The sequence below is a fragment of the Ammospiza nelsoni genome, chromosome 11 (genome assembly GCF_027579445.1).
Source record: "Ammospiza nelsoni isolate bAmmNel1 chromosome 11, bAmmNel1.pri, whole genome shotgun sequence".
Lineage (NCBI taxonomy): Eukaryota > Metazoa > Chordata > Aves > Passeriformes > Passerellidae > Ammospiza > Ammospiza nelsoni.
Genome location: NC_080643.1, coordinates 15,784,083 through 15,799,650, shown reverse-complemented (window position 1 = coordinate 15,799,650; position 15,568 = coordinate 15,784,083). Strand labels below are relative to the sequence as shown.

The following is a 15,568-nucleotide window of genomic DNA, read 5'->3' as shown; positions in this document are numbered from 1 at the left end:
ATGTGGGGCCACTGTGGGGTGGGAAGGTGCCCTGGTGATGTATGAGTGGCTGCAGGGGGGACACTGGCATCCCTGGGGTGCTGCCTGCTCTGCACCACCTCCCTGCAGTGACACCAGGGCTGACTGCCATCTCTGGGACCCTAAATTACCTCTCACAACTCAGCTGGGACAGCTGAGAGCTCCCAGTCCCTGGGGGGAGCAGTGTCCCATGGGGGCTCCTGGGGGCTGGTCCGTCCCACCCTGTGCCCCTGCAGTATCCAAATCTGACCCACACGTCCCCAGAAGGGGAAGAGGTCTGTCCTGCTGATTGCCTGTCCCTGGGCTGGTGGTGGCAGTGACAGCCCTGGTCCCACCACCTCCATCCTGCATTTCCTTCCAGAACCAGCTCATCCTGGGCGTGATGGGGATCGATGTGGCTCTCAATGACATCAAGAGGCTGACGCCGCGTTACAACGTGCGTGGGTTCCCCTCTGCCCCTGCCCTGCACTGCCTGGTCCTGGTGGGGAATCCATCCCTCTGGTGGGAGCCCCAGGCTGTGCCCCAGCACTCAGAGCACCTCCAGCAGCACTGGCACCCAGCAGGAGCTGGGACAGGCAGGAGTGTGACCATGTTCACAGGGATCTTAGGATGAGGGAAGAGATGAGGCTCTGACTCCATGTTTCAGAAGGCTTGATTTATTATTTTATGATGTATATTATATTAAAACTATACTAAAAGAATAGAAGAAAGGATTTCATCAGAAGGCTAGCTAAGAATAGAATAGGAAAGAATGATAACAAAGGCTTGTGGCTCGGACTCTGTGATTGGCCATTAATTAGAAACAACCACATGAGACCAATCACAGATGCACCTGTTGCATTCTGCAGCAGCAGATAATCATTGTTTACATTTTGTTCCTGAGGCCTCTCAGCTTCTCAGGAGGAAAAATCCTAAGGAAAGGATTTTTCATAAAAGATGTGTGTGACACAGGAGAGCAGGGATCAAAGCTGTGTGATGCTCTGGGACTCAGTGCAGAGCCAAAATCCTTGTAGGGTCAGCAGGGAACAAACCCTACAGGCCTGGGGAAAGGAGAATTGGGAAAAATCCAGAGCCAAACTCTCACCCCAGGAATGAGTGGCAAATTGCATTGTCCTGAGAATAGAAATGAATGGATAGAATGGGCTGAGCCCTAGGGATGACCTGGAGCGAGCTCTGCCTGCAGAGTTGAGGGGGATGGCACCAGCAGTGTGTCACAGCACAGAGCCACCTGCTCAGCCTCACCCCTCCTCCTGTCCTCCTGCAGCTGGGGGCCAATGGCTACGTCTTTGCCATCGACCTGAATGGCTACGTCCTGCTGCACCCCAACCTGCAGCCCCAGGTGAGCAGGGGCCCAAAGGGGGATCAGCCAGGCCCTGGGGGCTTTCCAGGGCCCTTAGGACTTGGCTGTGGGGTTTGTGATGAGTTAGTTTGGGCTCAGCAGTGGCTGCAGGAGCCCTGAGCCCTTCCCTGGCTCTCCCTTTGTTCCTGCAGATCATCAATTTCCGTGAGCCGGTGACGCTGGACTTCCTGGATGCTGAGCTGGAGGATGAGAACAAGGAGGAGGTGAGGAGAGCAGGGGCAGCTTCTGGGGCACAGGCTGGCCCCCTCACCTGCAGCCGCAAAGGGCACTCAGCCCCTCCAGCCTGCCCTGAAGAGAGTCTCGTCCTCAGGGTCCTGGCACAGCTCCCATGGAGCCACAGAGGGGACAGGAGCTGGGTCACTGTCCCCTGGGTGCAATGAACCTCCCCAGGCTGCTCCCCCTGACCCCAGGGGTGCCCACAGGTGCATGGCCAGGCTCTGTGGCCCTCAGGGTCCTCCTCTGTGTCCCACAGATCCGGAGAAGCATGATTGATGGCAATGATGGGCAGAGGTTCATCAAGACCCTCATCAAGTCCCTGGACGAGGTAACTGAAGGGAAAGAGGGATCACAGCTGCAACTGTCGCTGTGCAGAGCACCCAGAGCCAGCAGTGGGGATGAGGGGCTGTGTCTGGCACTGGGCAGGGAGCCAGGGCCCTGTGGCACTGTGCCAGCAGAGCCCTGGCAGTGCCAGGCCTGACTGGCTGCCTCTGGCCCACAGCAATACATCGACGAGGTGTTCCGGACCTACACGTGGGCTCCCATCAAAAGCACAAACTACAGGTGAGTGTCACACCCTGACTGCCCTGCCCTGGCTGGGCCCACACCAGCACAGGCCTGGGGGATTGTGCCTGCAGCTCCCAAATCCCTGAGGCCACCAGGGATGTGTCCCATGGGCTGTGAGGTTGCAAATGCACTGCCACATTATTGCACACAGGCAGTGATGTGCTGAACTCCTGAAAGGGCTGCCTGCCACCCTTAGGCACTGTAGAGCTTGGGCACAGCCCCCTGGACTCCAGACAGGCTGCAGGGCTGGCATGCAAGGGGCCAGACAAGTGACACCTCTGCCACCCCCTGTCTGCCCAGCCAGGGGCTCATGCGGGTCCCTGCCTGCTCTAGGGTGGTGACAGTGACATGTGCCCACCCTGCAGCACAGGCACTGTCTTTAGAGCCAGAGGAGAGCAAAGTTCTGCATTTATCACCCAGTTTGCACCAGTTTGGACGAGCACATATGTAAGAAACCCCCTGACATTGTCATTTCTCAACTCACACTGCTTCACATGGGAGGAGCCATGTGAGCCCCTGTTGCCCAGTGTGCTCACCTCCTCCTCTTCCTCCTCCTCACCACCCAGCTCAGGAGGGGCTGGCAAGGATCACAGCCACTCCCCACTGCTCTGCAGCAGGGATTTTTCCTGGGCTTCCCTGGGATGCCACCAACACTGAACAGAAAAAAGCCACCACCCTTTTCCTGACACTGTGGTTTGGGGTGCCAGCAGCTCTGCTGTGCTGGCTGCAATGCCCAGACTGTGCCCAGCACAGACAGGGCTATCTGAAGGGGTGCTGTAGGGAGGAAGCCCAGATCCCAGTGGCTCTGGTGCAGGAGTTACATCTGATGAGAGTCAGGAATGTGGCCCTTGCTCACTTATTCCTGAAAATACTTGGCACAAACACTGTCACCAAAGGCCAATGGCCACTGCAGCTGGCACCAGGGAGTCCAGTTCCCTCTGGCAGTGTGTCCTGTGGGTTAAGCAGCCCCAGCACCACCTCCTGCCATCTCCTTTCCCACCTTGTCCCACACCCTGCATGCCAGATTCCTGGCTGGCAGATCACTCTTGTTCCTGACATATCTGGCTCCTGCTGCCTGTATAATGGTTGTCATTGGTTTCTCCAGTCTGGGAAGGCTTTGTCCCTTCTTTCATGGGCTGTATCTCTTCCTAGCTTCCTCTCCCACAGGGATGTCATGTTCCTCTTCCACATGTACCTCCCTTGTTTACTGAGCTGGCACATCCTGCCTATATCAGCCCTGGCTAGGCAGATGTGCCAACTTCTGTGCCCATGTGTGCCCCCAGCACAGCCCTGGGTGCGCTGGGCATGACCCTGCATAGCCCAGGATCACACTGGGCATGACTCTGGAGACCGTGGGTGCTCTAGGGATGACCCTGGATACTCCAGGATGACTCTGGGTGCTCTGGGGATGACTCTGGATGCCTCAGGACAGCACTGGCTGCAGTTCCAGGAGAGCAGGACACAGCAGGCTGTGCAGGAGGCCACTGGGGCTGCCTGCCATCACCTGGGTGAAACTACTGCCAGCAGGTGCCAGGCAGGGATTGGGAGCTGGCCAAGGATTCTGGGTGGGTGTAAAGCCTTACACCAGGTGTCTGCTCTCCCTCTCCACAGCCTGGGGCTGGTTCTGCCTCCCTACAGTACCTACTACATCCAGGCCAACCTCAGTGACCAGATCCTGCAAGTGAAGTGTAAGTAGCCCCTGGCTCTCCCCGCCGCCCTCTCACGCTCCCCCTCACCCCACCCAGCCCGTGGCTGTCGGGGGGAGAAACACAAACCAAAGGCTTGGGAAAGGTCATAGGGATCACTGTGAGAGGCAAAATAAAAGCTAGAGCTGAGAGAGGCGTGAGTAGAGGTGAGCACACGGAGGGAAAGCGAAGCGAGCTGCCTGCCTGGGGTGCCCCTGGGGTTTGGTCCTTGCGCAGCCCGGGGCTGCAGGCAGGCACAGGCTGCAGAGGGAGGTGCTGCCTGTTCGCCCCCCGGGGACGAGGGATGGCGCTGTGGCAGCCACATCATTTGTGAGCCTGGGGAAGTTTGCATGGATCTCTTTAATTTCCTTTGGTTTATTACGATACTTTGGTTTCAGTTTAAGCCATTTATTCTTTTTATGAGTTCGGTTTCGGTTGGTTTCGATTTTTGTTTGGAATTAATCTGTGTACGTGTGTGTTAGCCTGGCCCCCCTTTCTCTCTCTTTCTCTTTCCCCTGACCCCGAGCCTTTTCCCCACCTCAGGTCCACGCTGCTCCCAGGGACCCTCTCCCCATGGGAGAACTGGACCCTTTCCCTCTCCCCCCCAGTTCCCCCTGTTTCTCCCCCTCGGCCACCACGGTGGCCCGACCCCAGCCCCGCTCCGGATCCAGCCCCTGCCACCCCCTCCATCCATGGGCAGGAGCCCTGTGTGTGTCCCTGTGGGGACAAGGCCAGGCTGTCCCCATCCCCGGGAGGGGGGATCCCCCCGTCCTCCCCAGCTCTGCCCACTGTGCCGTGCATGCCCCCTGACTCAGTGAGGACATTTTGATATCAAGACTGTTGCAACTGTTTGCTACTGATTCTCATTTTCCTTTGGAGTATTGAATATATATCTATATATTTCTCTAGTTATATCTTTGCATTTATTTTTCTTTTGTTCTTATTTCACCGTGGCCTTTTCTTTTCTTTTTGTTACTGGGTTTTTCTTATGTTTTCTTTTCTTCATGTCATTTTTTGCAAGAGGTTTCCTTTTGGTATGATTATAGTACACAATATTTTTATTCAAACGTCGATTGAATAAAATATTGTTTGTGCCCCCCTTCCCCCTTTCCACCCAACCCCTTTTTTTTTTGTTTGTTGTTTTTTGTTTGTTGTTTTTCTTGCTTTCTCTCTATGGTGGATTCACACAGTACCAAACATCAAAATGAAGGGCAAGTATTTTCAGTCTCAGACCACTCACCTTCACCACCCCGTCCCCTGCCCCGTGTCCAGTCCCCCCCAGCCCCCTGCTTGCCCATCTCCCTGCCCGTTTGCCACGCCGAACCTGCAAACCGCCACCAACTCGCCCTTCCTCCCTTCTCCTTCTCCTCTTCCTCCTCCTCTCCTCCAGTTCCCCCTTTATTTGAAAGCAACATGTCTTGTTCTGTTCATGAGAGCTTTGTCACGAAAATCCCACTCCCTCCCTGCGCATCACTCCCAAACCTGGTTCGATATCGTCCAAGAGCTGATCTTGTATGAAATGCCCTTTTCTACCCACGAGGAGTTTGTAGCTAGTTGGATGCCCTGCTCTTCCTCCCCAGTGCTGCCCCTTCTTGCTCCTCTGCTCCCGCTCGTCTCCTCCAACTCCTTCTCCCCTTCTCCTGGCTCCTTTGCTTCCTCCTCCCCAAGACAACTCAACCTGAAAGGGATAGGGCTGTGCAGGGAGAGGGGGGCTGTGGGGTGGGTGCCCCCAGGTGGCAGGGATGGAGGCCAGGTGGGGGGCCCAATCCATCAGCCTCTGGGACAGGCTTTTTGGGGAAAGCCTACAAGCAGGAACACTCTGCAGAGATGGGATGGGACACCTGGGGCAGTGCCTCCCAGCTGCACAGGTGACGGCGAGCCTGGCCCCAGGGGCACGGGGGATGGCTGAGCCCAGGGGTGCCACACTGCCTGCCCCCACAGCTGCTCGGTGGCCGTCCCCCCTGCCCTGGGGACCAGCATGGCATGGCCAAGTGTCCTGTGCCACTGAAGGTACAGTGTCCTGATGCCGTCTGTGCCCCTGGGAGCAGCCAGGTTTGAGCCCTGAGTCCCACCGAGGCAGGCCGAGGTGCCAGAGTCGGTCTGTCCCTGCAGTGGAGCAGGACGTCCCCATGGGACACAGGATTTGGCCCCCATTCCCTCAATGCCAGAGGGGCCTCCTGACCCACAGCTCCTGCTCAGCCCCGCAGTGGGCCAGGGGACACCCGTGGGGCACACACAGTCCCCGTGGGACCTGCCACCCCTCTCCATCCCACAGAGCCCCCAGCTCACGGCACCCACCAGCAGCCTGCACAGCACCCCATCCCTGGCACAGGGACACGGCTTGGGGGGGCACTGCAGCACAGGAAGGGCCATGGGGGACAGGGCCAGGCGAGCAGGACAGTGGGGAGGTGGAAGTGTCACCCTCAGCCCTGTTCAATCAGCCTTGAGTTGCCTCCTCCCAGCGCCCCTGTGATGGCAATGCTGATGGACCAAGTACGAGTGTTTGTACTCCTCCTCCTCCTCCTCCTCTTCTTCCTCTCATCGGCTTGTACCCAGCCCCTGCCTCCAGCCCTCAGAGAGCAACAGTCCAACCTCTGGCTGTGCCGTGCAATGCACCAGGAGCTGGCGGGAGGGCAAGGGGGTGGCGGTGCCCGTCCTGGGGGAGATGTTATCCCAGGGGTGTCCCATAGCACCCCTCCGTGCACCCCCCAACCCAGCTCGCCCCCGCGAGCTGAGCCCTGCATCCTCAGTCTCTTCTGCCGGGGGCAATCCCAGAGACCCCCGAAGCTACTGGGCTGCACCCCGTGTTAAAGCAGAGCGCGGAGCCCCGTCCCCATGGGGGTACCACGGCCCCGGGCAGGGAGGGGGCACCGGAGCCCGGCAGCGCATTGCACGGCCCTGCAGCAGGGCGGGAGCCTCTGGTTGGACTGTCCTCGGCAAGGTTCCCCTCTGGCCATGTTGATGCCTGAAAACTCCCTTTATTTTTTTTCTCCCGACAACCGAGTGTTCCGGTGATCCTCCTCCGGCCAGGAGCGCAGCATGTGGTTCCCTGCCCTCGCCCAGCCCCCTTCCCCCGAGAGAGAGACGTCCCCGCCCTCCCGAACATGCATATATATATATATATATATATCTCCATGTGCGCACATATATATATGTGTGTGTGTCTGTGTGTCCCTGCGTACCGGCCGCGTACGCACCGCGCGCCTCCAGCCCGCCACCGAGCAAATTCGAGCCGAGATGGGCAAACCTCTCCTGATTTGGCTTAACCTTCCTTCCCGTGCGGTGCCAGCAACAGCAGAACGGCCTTTTTCTTCCTCTCTCTTGTTACCAAGAGCAGCAAATGCCTTTTTCTTTTTTTCTAATTTTTTTTGTTCCCTCCCCTCTCTCTCTCTCTCTCTCTCTGTCCGTCTCTCTCCCTCCTGGCCCCGGCGCCCCCGCTCCCCGCCGGATAACCTTCCCTTTCTGTTGCAGATTTTGAATACCTGCTGCCCAACAGCTTTGAGTCGGAGGGACATGTGTTCATTGCTCCCAGGTAGCTTTGCGTGTGCGCTTGCCGAGGTGTGCATCCGCCCCGGCCCCGCTGCCGACCCCCCATCGCCCCCATCCCCGCCTCATCGTGCCTTGTCCCCGCTCCCCGTGCCCTGTGGCTGTGTGTGTCGTGTGCCCGCTCGGCCGCGGGGCTGCCGCCGGGACCCCGGCCCCCCGGTTGCATCCAGCACAGTATATATCTATATTTTTATATATTTATATATATATATATATATATATATATGCACCCGGTGCAGCCCGACCTCTGCGCGTGCATATATAGGTATAGTTTCTGAAAATCCTGCCGAGCGAGGGCCGCCGGCCGCATCATACAGTCGTGCTGGCTGCGGGGGGGAGGGAGAAGGAGGGGAGGTTTCGGCCCAAATTTGGGATGCCCAGGGGGTTTGGGGACATGAGGAGCCCATAGCAGCCCCCTGACGGACAGATGTGTCCCCTCCCCTGGGCCATGCCGCCCAGTGAGTCACCTAGTGGGGATGAAGGGCCGTCCCTCACTGGGCTCTTTGGGGAGCCCCGTGGCTCTGGAGCATCCCGCCCTTCCCGCCACCACAGCGCATCTCTAATTAACATCACCAGCTAATCACCTATCTGCTCATAGCTCGTTATAGCAGCTACACGTCCTGTTAGGGGACGTTTTGCCAGTGCAGCTTTTGGGGATTGCAGTGGGTGAGGTCCAGCACAGCCACCTGCCGGTACACCCGCTCTCCCGGCCCGCAGCAGCAGCAGTCACTCACACCTGCTCTGGGTGTAGCAGCAGTCACTCACACCCGCTCTGGGTGTAGCAGCAGTCACTCACACCTGCTCTGGGTGTAGCAGCAGTCACTCACACCCGCTCTGGGTGTAGCAGCAGTCACTCACACCCGCTCTGGGTGTAGCAGCAGTCACTCACACCTGCTCTGGGTGAAGCAGCAGTCACTCACACCTGCTCTGGGTGTAGCAGCAGTCACTCACACCCGCTCTGGGTGTAGCAGCAGTCACTCACACCAGCCCTGGGTGTAGCAGCAGTCACTCACACCAGCCCTGGGTGTAGCAGCAGTCACTCACACCCGCTCTGGGTGTAGCAGCAGTCACTCACACCCGCTCTGGGTGTAGCAGCAGTCACTCACACCAGCCCTGGGTGTAGCAGCAGTCACTCACACCTGCTCTGGGTGTAGCAGCAGTCACTCACACCCGCTCTGGGTGTAGCAGCAGTCACTCACACCAGCCCTGGGTGTAGCAGCAGTCACTCACACCCGCTCTGGGTGAAGCAGCAGTCACTCACACCCGCTCTGGGTGAAGCAGCCCGGAATGTGCAGTCACTGTGCAGCGCTGCCTTTTTGGGGAGCTCAGTCCCCAGGCCCTCTGCTGGGCACTGGGGGTGAAGCCCAGGACACACAGGAGCCAAGGCAGAGCGTGAATGAGAAACAGGAGCACAGTTATTGAAAACTGGCCATAAGTACCGAGAGGATGGATAGGGAGGGGATGCCCGAGGCCCCAGGAATGGGGCTGCACCCACAGAGGCTGCAGTGCCTGCTCCGTGCCCGGTGTGGGGCTCTGCAGTCGCTGCAGCTGCACAGAACAGGGGACGTGGAAGTCAGGGCGAGCCCCCCGGTATCCCCAGGGCGGCTCCGTGAGCAGCCCCGGTGCGGCGGGGCAGGAGGGGCCGTGTGCCCAGGGCGACTGTATGATCTGCTGCCGCGCCCACGGGCCTCTGGGCATTTTCAGAAACCGTATATCCCCCGTCCCCCGTGGGTGTGTGAGTACCTGTATCTGTGCGTGTCGGTGGAGGTATTTAGGTGCTGTTCCCCCCCGAACAGGGGTTGAGGGGCCGGGCCGAGCTGGGCAGGGTCCTTCACCTTTTTCAGCTGCCCTGTGGGCATGCTCCCTGCCACCCTTTGCTCCATTTGTCCTCTGAATGACAGAGGTTTTGGCAGTCAGGAGCTTGGTGGAGGGGTTGTGAGTGGGGGAGCCCTGAGCACCCTGGCACTGTTCACAGCCGCACTGCTGAGGATGGGAGGCTCCTGGCACACTGGGGTGGCACTAACCTGTGCCACCCAGTCAGAGTCTCGTGGTGACCAACAGGTTACAGCTGTCCCTGGCATCGGTGGGGCTGGGACTCTGTGCTCAGGGCGTCCCAGACTGAAGCAGGGACATGGCACCCACCCTACTGCCTGTCCCAGGAGTGTCTCAGGGCCAGTGATGCCCATAGGCAAGCACCCATCTCCACCAGCTGGGGCTCAGCCAGCACCCAACCAGCTGTGCAGAGGGCACAGGTACAGCCTTGAGTGCCTGCCTGGTGCTGCCAGTGCAGCTGTGGAGAATCCCGAGGCAAATCCCTGCTGGCACCCACAATGGAGCCCTAGTCCCTGGGGTGCCACAGGGGCAGGGCAGGGTGGGCACAGCCCCGCAGGTAAGTACGGTGCCAGAGGCAGCCAGTCCCACCAGTAGCCCCAGCAGGATGGGGAGAGATGGACTCGGTGTTGTACCACTCTGGGCAAACCAGGATCCATCAGAGCTTGCTCTGGCAGAGGTGATGGCACCTCAGTGCCTGTGGCAGTGACAGACCCGGTGACTGGTGGGACACTTCCCTGGTGGCACTGCAGGCAGCTGGGGCTGGATACAGGGCACTCTGCAGAGGTGCCCACAGCCAGTTCCCCTGGCAGGTGACACTCCCAGGAGAGGTGGCACATCACCACCACTGTGTCCCTGTCAAGCCTGGGTGCTGGCAGCATAGGGGCAGAACTGACCTTGCCTTTTCCATCCCCACGAACCACAAACCTTGTCCCCAAACCCCAGAGAGTATTGCAAAGACCTCGACCTGTCGGATAACAACACCGAGTTCCTGGAAAACTTTATTGCCCTCATGGAAAAGGTGACCCCAGACTCCAAGCAGTGTGAGTAGCTGGGATGGCTGCTGGGGGGGCTGCTGGGGGCTCGGGGGTGGATGGGGATTCAGGGGGAGATGGAGCAGGGGATAAACTTCCTGGGGTTGGAGTCCTGGGAGCTGCTGCAGAGTGGGTGCTGGGACAGAGCTGGGGACATGGGTGGCCCTCATGGGGTCAGCTCTCACCTTCTTCTCCTCTCCAAGGTGACAACTTCCTCCTGCACAACCTAATCCTGGACACGGGTATCACACAGCAGCTGGTGGACCAAGTGTGGAAGGACCAGGACCTCAACACGTAGGTGGAGGGGAGATGGCCCAGGGTGGGCAGCACTGTCTGGGGACAGATGAGGATTGGGATGGGCTGTGAGGCAGGGGCAGAGCAAAACCCCACTGACGGCTGGTGTACCTGGGCCTCTCCTTGCAGGTACAGCCTCTTGGCTGTCTTCGCAGCCACCGACGGGGGCATCACCCGTGTCTTCCCCAACAAGTGAGTGTCTGCTCTGCACAGTGACGTGTCTGCTCCTGCTGGGCCATCTCTGGTGGGACCAGAGGTGACAGTGACAGTCATGGCTGTGGCTTCTCCCTGCCAGGGCCGCAGATGACTGGGAGGAGGAACCAGAGCCCTTCAACGCCAGCTTCTACCGGAGGAGCCTGGACAACAAGGGCTACATCTTCAAGCCACCCTACCGAGATGGTGGGTGCCAGCTCAGGGCACAGGGTGTGACCCAGGCTGGCACTGGCTCCATGCGTCCCCTGATGTCACCCCTGCCTTCCACAGCTGGCTACCGGGGGCTGGACCTGGAGAACAACACCATTGGGATCCTGGTGAGCACCGCCGTGGAGCTCAGCATCGGGGGCAAGACTCTGAAGCCTGCAGGTAGGAGGGGAGCTGGGTGCCCTGGTGCCAGGCTGGGGGGTCCCTGCAACCCCTCCAGGCTACAGCTCACCCTGTCTCCCACTGCCCCAGTGGTGGGGGTGAAGCTGGACCTGGAGGCCTGGGCTGAGAAGTTCAAAGTGCTGGCGAGCAACCGGACAGACCGAGACCAGCTGGGCACCCGCCGGGTACGTCCTGGGGCTGGCACTGCCAGGGGATGGGAGTGGAGACAGGGCAGGGAGGGAGCTCTGCTTGATGGGGGGCACTGCTGGGACATGGTGCCTGTGGTTGGAATGGGTTTGTTCCTCAGGGTTCCTGTCTCCAGCCTCTGGGGACACCACCCTGCATGTCCCCTTCTGGCTGGGAGGACAGCTCTGGGGGGATGACCATCCTGATAACCTGTCCCTCTGCCCTGCTTTTGGTTGACAGTGTGACCCCTCAAGCAGCTGTGAGATGGACTGTGAGGCCAACAACAAGGTGGGTGGTGGGCAGGGGTGGGGGCAGCTGGTGGGGGTGTATGGAATGGCTGGGAGAGGTCCCTGTCCCCTGCTTACCCAGCTTGTGCACCCACCCTGTGCCCTGCTGCTCCCCAAGCTCAGCCAGACCCAGCCCACCTCACAGGGGTGAAGGCCTGGGGCTTGCCCCATGGACCATGAACCCCCTGAGGGGGCTGTTAAACCTCCAGGGTGGGAGGTGTCTCCTGCTCCCTGCACCCAGCATGGGTGCTCCTGGCACTGAGATGCTTCTGAGGCTTGGGGACACCACACTGCTCCCCTGCCTGACAGCCTGCCACCCTCCCTGCTGGTCCTGCCTTGCCCTGGGCATGGCCAGGGTTGGATGACACTGCCCTCCTTCCCCAGGACCTCATCTGTGTCCTCATCGATGATGGGGGCTTCCTGGTGCTGTCCAACCAGGAGGACCATTGGTACCAGGTGAGCAGTGCCCGCAGCTCCCCAGGGCAGGGATGCCAGCCGGGAGCTGAACCCCGAGCTCGTGGCTGTGGCACTCTGTCACACAGCCCCACTCGAGTGCCCTCCAGGGGAGTCCGTGCCAAGGTGGCATTTGGGTACAGATACAGTGTCCCCATTTCAGGTGGGCAAGTTCTTCAGCGAGGTGGATGCCAACCTGATGTCTGCCCTGTACAACAACTCCTTCTACGCCCGCAAGGAGTCCTACGACTTCCAGTCTGTCTGCGCCCCCGAGGCCCCCAGCAACACGGGCGCGGCGCCCCGCGGCGTCTTCGTGGTGAGCACCCGCGGGGATGCTGCATTCCAGCTGTCTGGGAGCCCAGGGACCCACGGGTGTGTCCCCAGCTGCTGTGGGAGCCCAGGGACCCACGGGTGTGTCCCCAGCTGCTGTGGGAGCTCAGAGACCCATAAGTGTGTCCCCATTGCCCCTCACGGGCACCACTGGCTCACTGCTCCCTCTTACCCACAGCCCACTGTGGCCGACCTGCTGAGCCTCGCCTGGTGGACCTCGGCCGCAGCCTGGTGAGTCCTGCCATGTCCCCTCCCTGGGGCCATTCCCACTGGGGAGGGACATGGGGTGTCCTTGGGGCTGGGACAGCTGACATGGCCACGCTTTGCTTGCCCAGGTCCCTGTTCCAGCAGTTCCTGTACAGCCTCACCTACAGCAGCTGGTTCCAGACGGGTCAGTGCTGGGGAGCTTTGGGCTGGGGGTGGGCAGGGCTGGGGGGTTGGTGGCCTGTGTCCCACAGCGCTGTGCTGGCACAGAGGAGGTGGTGGGGGACGGCATGGAGGCCAGGGAGACGAGCTGCATCATGAAGCAGACCCAGTACTACTTCAGCACCGTCAACGCCACCTACAATGCCATCATCGACTGCGGCAACTGCTCCAGGTGGGTCTGTCCCCACCATCCCACCCCTGGGCAGGGCTGGGGACACCCCCGAGGCTGCCTGTGCCAAGGTGCCTGTGCAGCAGCCTCTGTGGGGGCAGTAGGAGATGCTGTGCAGCATTTAGGGGGACTGTGATACCCACAGGGGGGACAGAGAGGAACAGTGGTGTCCCCGTGGGCTGTGGGTGATGGCAGAGGGTCCCCAGGGATCCTCTGTGTGGAACCAAGCCCTGGAAGGCCAACAAGGCCATCAGTGCTGAGTCCCTGGGCAGCCCCTCAGGATGGGGATGGGCAGGGAGGTGAAGATGAGGATGGGGATGGAGGCCAGGGCAGGGAATGGGGACAGGGACAAGGCTGGGGACAAGGATGGGAATGCAGACAGGCATGAGGTCAGGGATAGGGATGAAGCTGGGGACAGGGATGGGGAGGAGGACAGGGACAGTGATTAAATAGGGTCTGGGGAGATGCTGCTGGTTCAGCAGGGCTGGCACTGATGGCTGGGGGGCCGATTGGAGCACAGGGTAAGGGGGGTCACACTGCCTTTGCACCCCCAGGCTCTTCCATGCACAGAGACTGGCCAACACCAACCTGCTCTTCGTGGTGGCTGACAAGCCCATCTGCAGCCAGTGTGAGTCTGTCAAGCTGCTGCAGGCAGAGGTAAGAGGTATCCTTTGATGGCTCAGCTGCATCCCACAGGGATGTGATGTGTCAGCTCCATCCCACTGGGATGTGGTGGCAGCAAGGTGGGGGAACACGTGGGGTCTGTGGGACAGGCAGTGGGGCAAGGACCTGTGGAGATTGGTGGGGGTGGAGGGAGCTGGCCGTGGCCAACGGGGCTGGGGGTGCCCTAGGAGCCCCCAGTGCCCTGTTCCTGGTGGTTTCCTTGACCTGCCAAGCCCCCCCGAGGGACCCCAACCAGTGTGAGCTGGTGGACAGGCCCCGCTACCGGAAAGGCCCCCATATCTGCTTCGACTACAATGCAACAGTACGTGGGGCAGGGGGGCTGGGGCTGGCCCTGGGAGGGGTGGGGGTATCCTCTGGGGTGGGGGCAGAGCCATGGGGCGGTTCCCAGAGGGTGTTCCACTGGGGAAATTTGGGCAGTGGGTTCTCCATGAGCAGGGAATGGAGCCATGGGGGGACCCCAGGGAAGCCCTGAGGGGAAGTGGAACGGTGAGTGTCCCCCCTGCGGGGAGCAGAGCCATGGGGTGTCCCCCAGGGGGAACAGGGCCATGAGGGGATCCCCCAGAGGGGTGGGGGGACCCCTCTGATGGGGGTTTGGAGCCCTGGGAGGATAGGGAGAGGGCTCAGGAGTCCTGGGGTATTCCCTGGGGAGGTCACAGCTCTGAGGAGTCCCTGGGAGAGCAGTGCCATGGGGTGGCAGAGGCGCTGGGTCCTGGGGAGAGCAGCAGCAGGGCTGGCCCCGGGGCTGTGCTGCAGGGCAAGAGGCGCTCAGGGCTGCGGGGAGGTGGCAGATGCCCCTGCCAGGGCCGTGGGTGCCCGTGCCTTGGCTGGGCACTGCCGGGGTGCTGAGGCACTGCCGGGGTGCACCACGGCCCCTCTCTCTCTTCACCCACCCAGGAAGATACCTCAGACTGCGGCCGAGGGGCTTCCTTCTCCCCGTCCCTGGGGGTCCTGCTCTCGCTGCAGCTGCTGCTCCTCTACTCCAGCACCAGCCGGCACCCACTGCCCCCGGCCGCCTGCCTTTAGCCCCCCGGCCGCCCCCGCCAGCTCTCTTTTCTTTCAACCTCCATCTCCATGCCCGTTCCCGGCCCGCTGGAGCGGGAGCGACGCCCCCTTCGCCGCCTGGGACCCCCCGGTGCCGCCCCGGGACCCCCGGTGCCGCCCCGCTCTCCCCGCCGGCCGCAGCCAAAGAAGAGCCGGGGAGCGGCCGGGGCTCCCACAGAGCGGGACCGGGCCGGGGCTCCCACAGAGCGAGGACCGGGCCGGGGCTCCCACAGAGCGGGACCGGGCCGGGGCTCCCACAGAGCGAGGACCGGGCCGGGGCTCCCACAGAGCGGGACCGGGCCGGGGCTCCCACAGAGCGAGGACCGGGCCGGGGCTCCCACAGAGCGAGGACCGGGCCGGGGCTCCCACAGAGCGGGACCGGGACGGGGCTCCCACAGAGCGGGACCGGGCCGGGGTTCCCAAAGAGCGGGACCGGGACGGGCCCTGGTATCGCTCCCAACCGGCCACCCGGACTCGGAAAAGTGGCGTCGGTGTCCTCCGCCCTCAATTCCTCCCCTCCTCCATCCGCCTCGCCTATTTTTTTAGCCTGAAGATTTTAAAGCAGATCTTTCTACATCGAGTTTCCAACATTTTCACCTGGAGACCGGCGGGGTTTATTGTCAGCAACGAGGACACATGGGAAAACAAACGAAAAAAAAAAAAAAAAAAAAAGAAAAAAAAGGAAAAAAATGGGGGGAAGGAAAAAAAAAAGAAAGAAAGAAAGGATTTGACTGTGCGGGTCAGTATCATTTGTTCTGGCGGTAGCGGCCCCAGGGCGTGCGGGGCAGCCGCAATCCCTGCGGGCTCATCCCTGCGGGCTGGGGCTGGCAGCGGGCAGCGACAGGGACAGGGACAGGGAC

General features: G+C 60.8%; 1 protein-coding gene across 1 annotated transcript in view; it reads left to right on the top strand.

Annotated features, from left to right (window-relative positions):
• CACNA2D2 (calcium voltage-gated channel auxiliary subunit alpha2delta 2) overlaps window positions 1–14,940 on the top strand; it is a 209,560-nt gene extending 194,620 nt beyond the window's left edge. The window contains exons 17-38 of the mRNA XM_059479961.1: window positions 380–454; window positions 1,283–1,357; window positions 1,510–1,581; window positions 1,851–1,922; window positions 2,097–2,158; window positions 3,773–3,849; window positions 7,318–7,378; window positions 10,168–10,265; window positions 10,460–10,550; window positions 10,680–10,742; window positions 10,846–10,949; window positions 11,034–11,132; window positions 11,223–11,317; window positions 11,559–11,606; window positions 11,990–12,061; window positions 12,222–12,374; window positions 12,567–12,619; window positions 12,724–12,779; window positions 12,863–12,986; window positions 13,538–13,647; window positions 13,880–13,968; window positions 14,562–14,940. Coding sequence (XP_059335944.1) covers window positions 380–454; window positions 1,283–1,357; window positions 1,510–1,581; window positions 1,851–1,922; window positions 2,097–2,158; window positions 3,773–3,849; window positions 7,318–7,378; window positions 10,168–10,265; window positions 10,460–10,550; window positions 10,680–10,742; window positions 10,846–10,949; window positions 11,034–11,132; window positions 11,223–11,317; window positions 11,559–11,606; window positions 11,990–12,061; window positions 12,222–12,374; window positions 12,567–12,619; window positions 12,724–12,779; window positions 12,863–12,986; window positions 13,538–13,647; window positions 13,880–13,968; window positions 14,562–14,690 — 1,878 coding nt within the window. The 3' untranslated portion in view covers window positions 14,691–14,940. The remainder of the gene's footprint in view (window positions 1–379; window positions 455–1,282; window positions 1,358–1,509; window positions 1,582–1,850; window positions 1,923–2,096; window positions 2,159–3,772; window positions 3,850–7,317; window positions 7,379–10,167; window positions 10,266–10,459; window positions 10,551–10,679; window positions 10,743–10,845; window positions 10,950–11,033; window positions 11,133–11,222; window positions 11,318–11,558; window positions 11,607–11,989; window positions 12,062–12,221; window positions 12,375–12,566; window positions 12,620–12,723; window positions 12,780–12,862; window positions 12,987–13,537; window positions 13,648–13,879; window positions 13,969–14,561) is intronic.
• The last annotated feature ends 628 nt before the right edge of the window (window positions 14,941–15,568 follow it).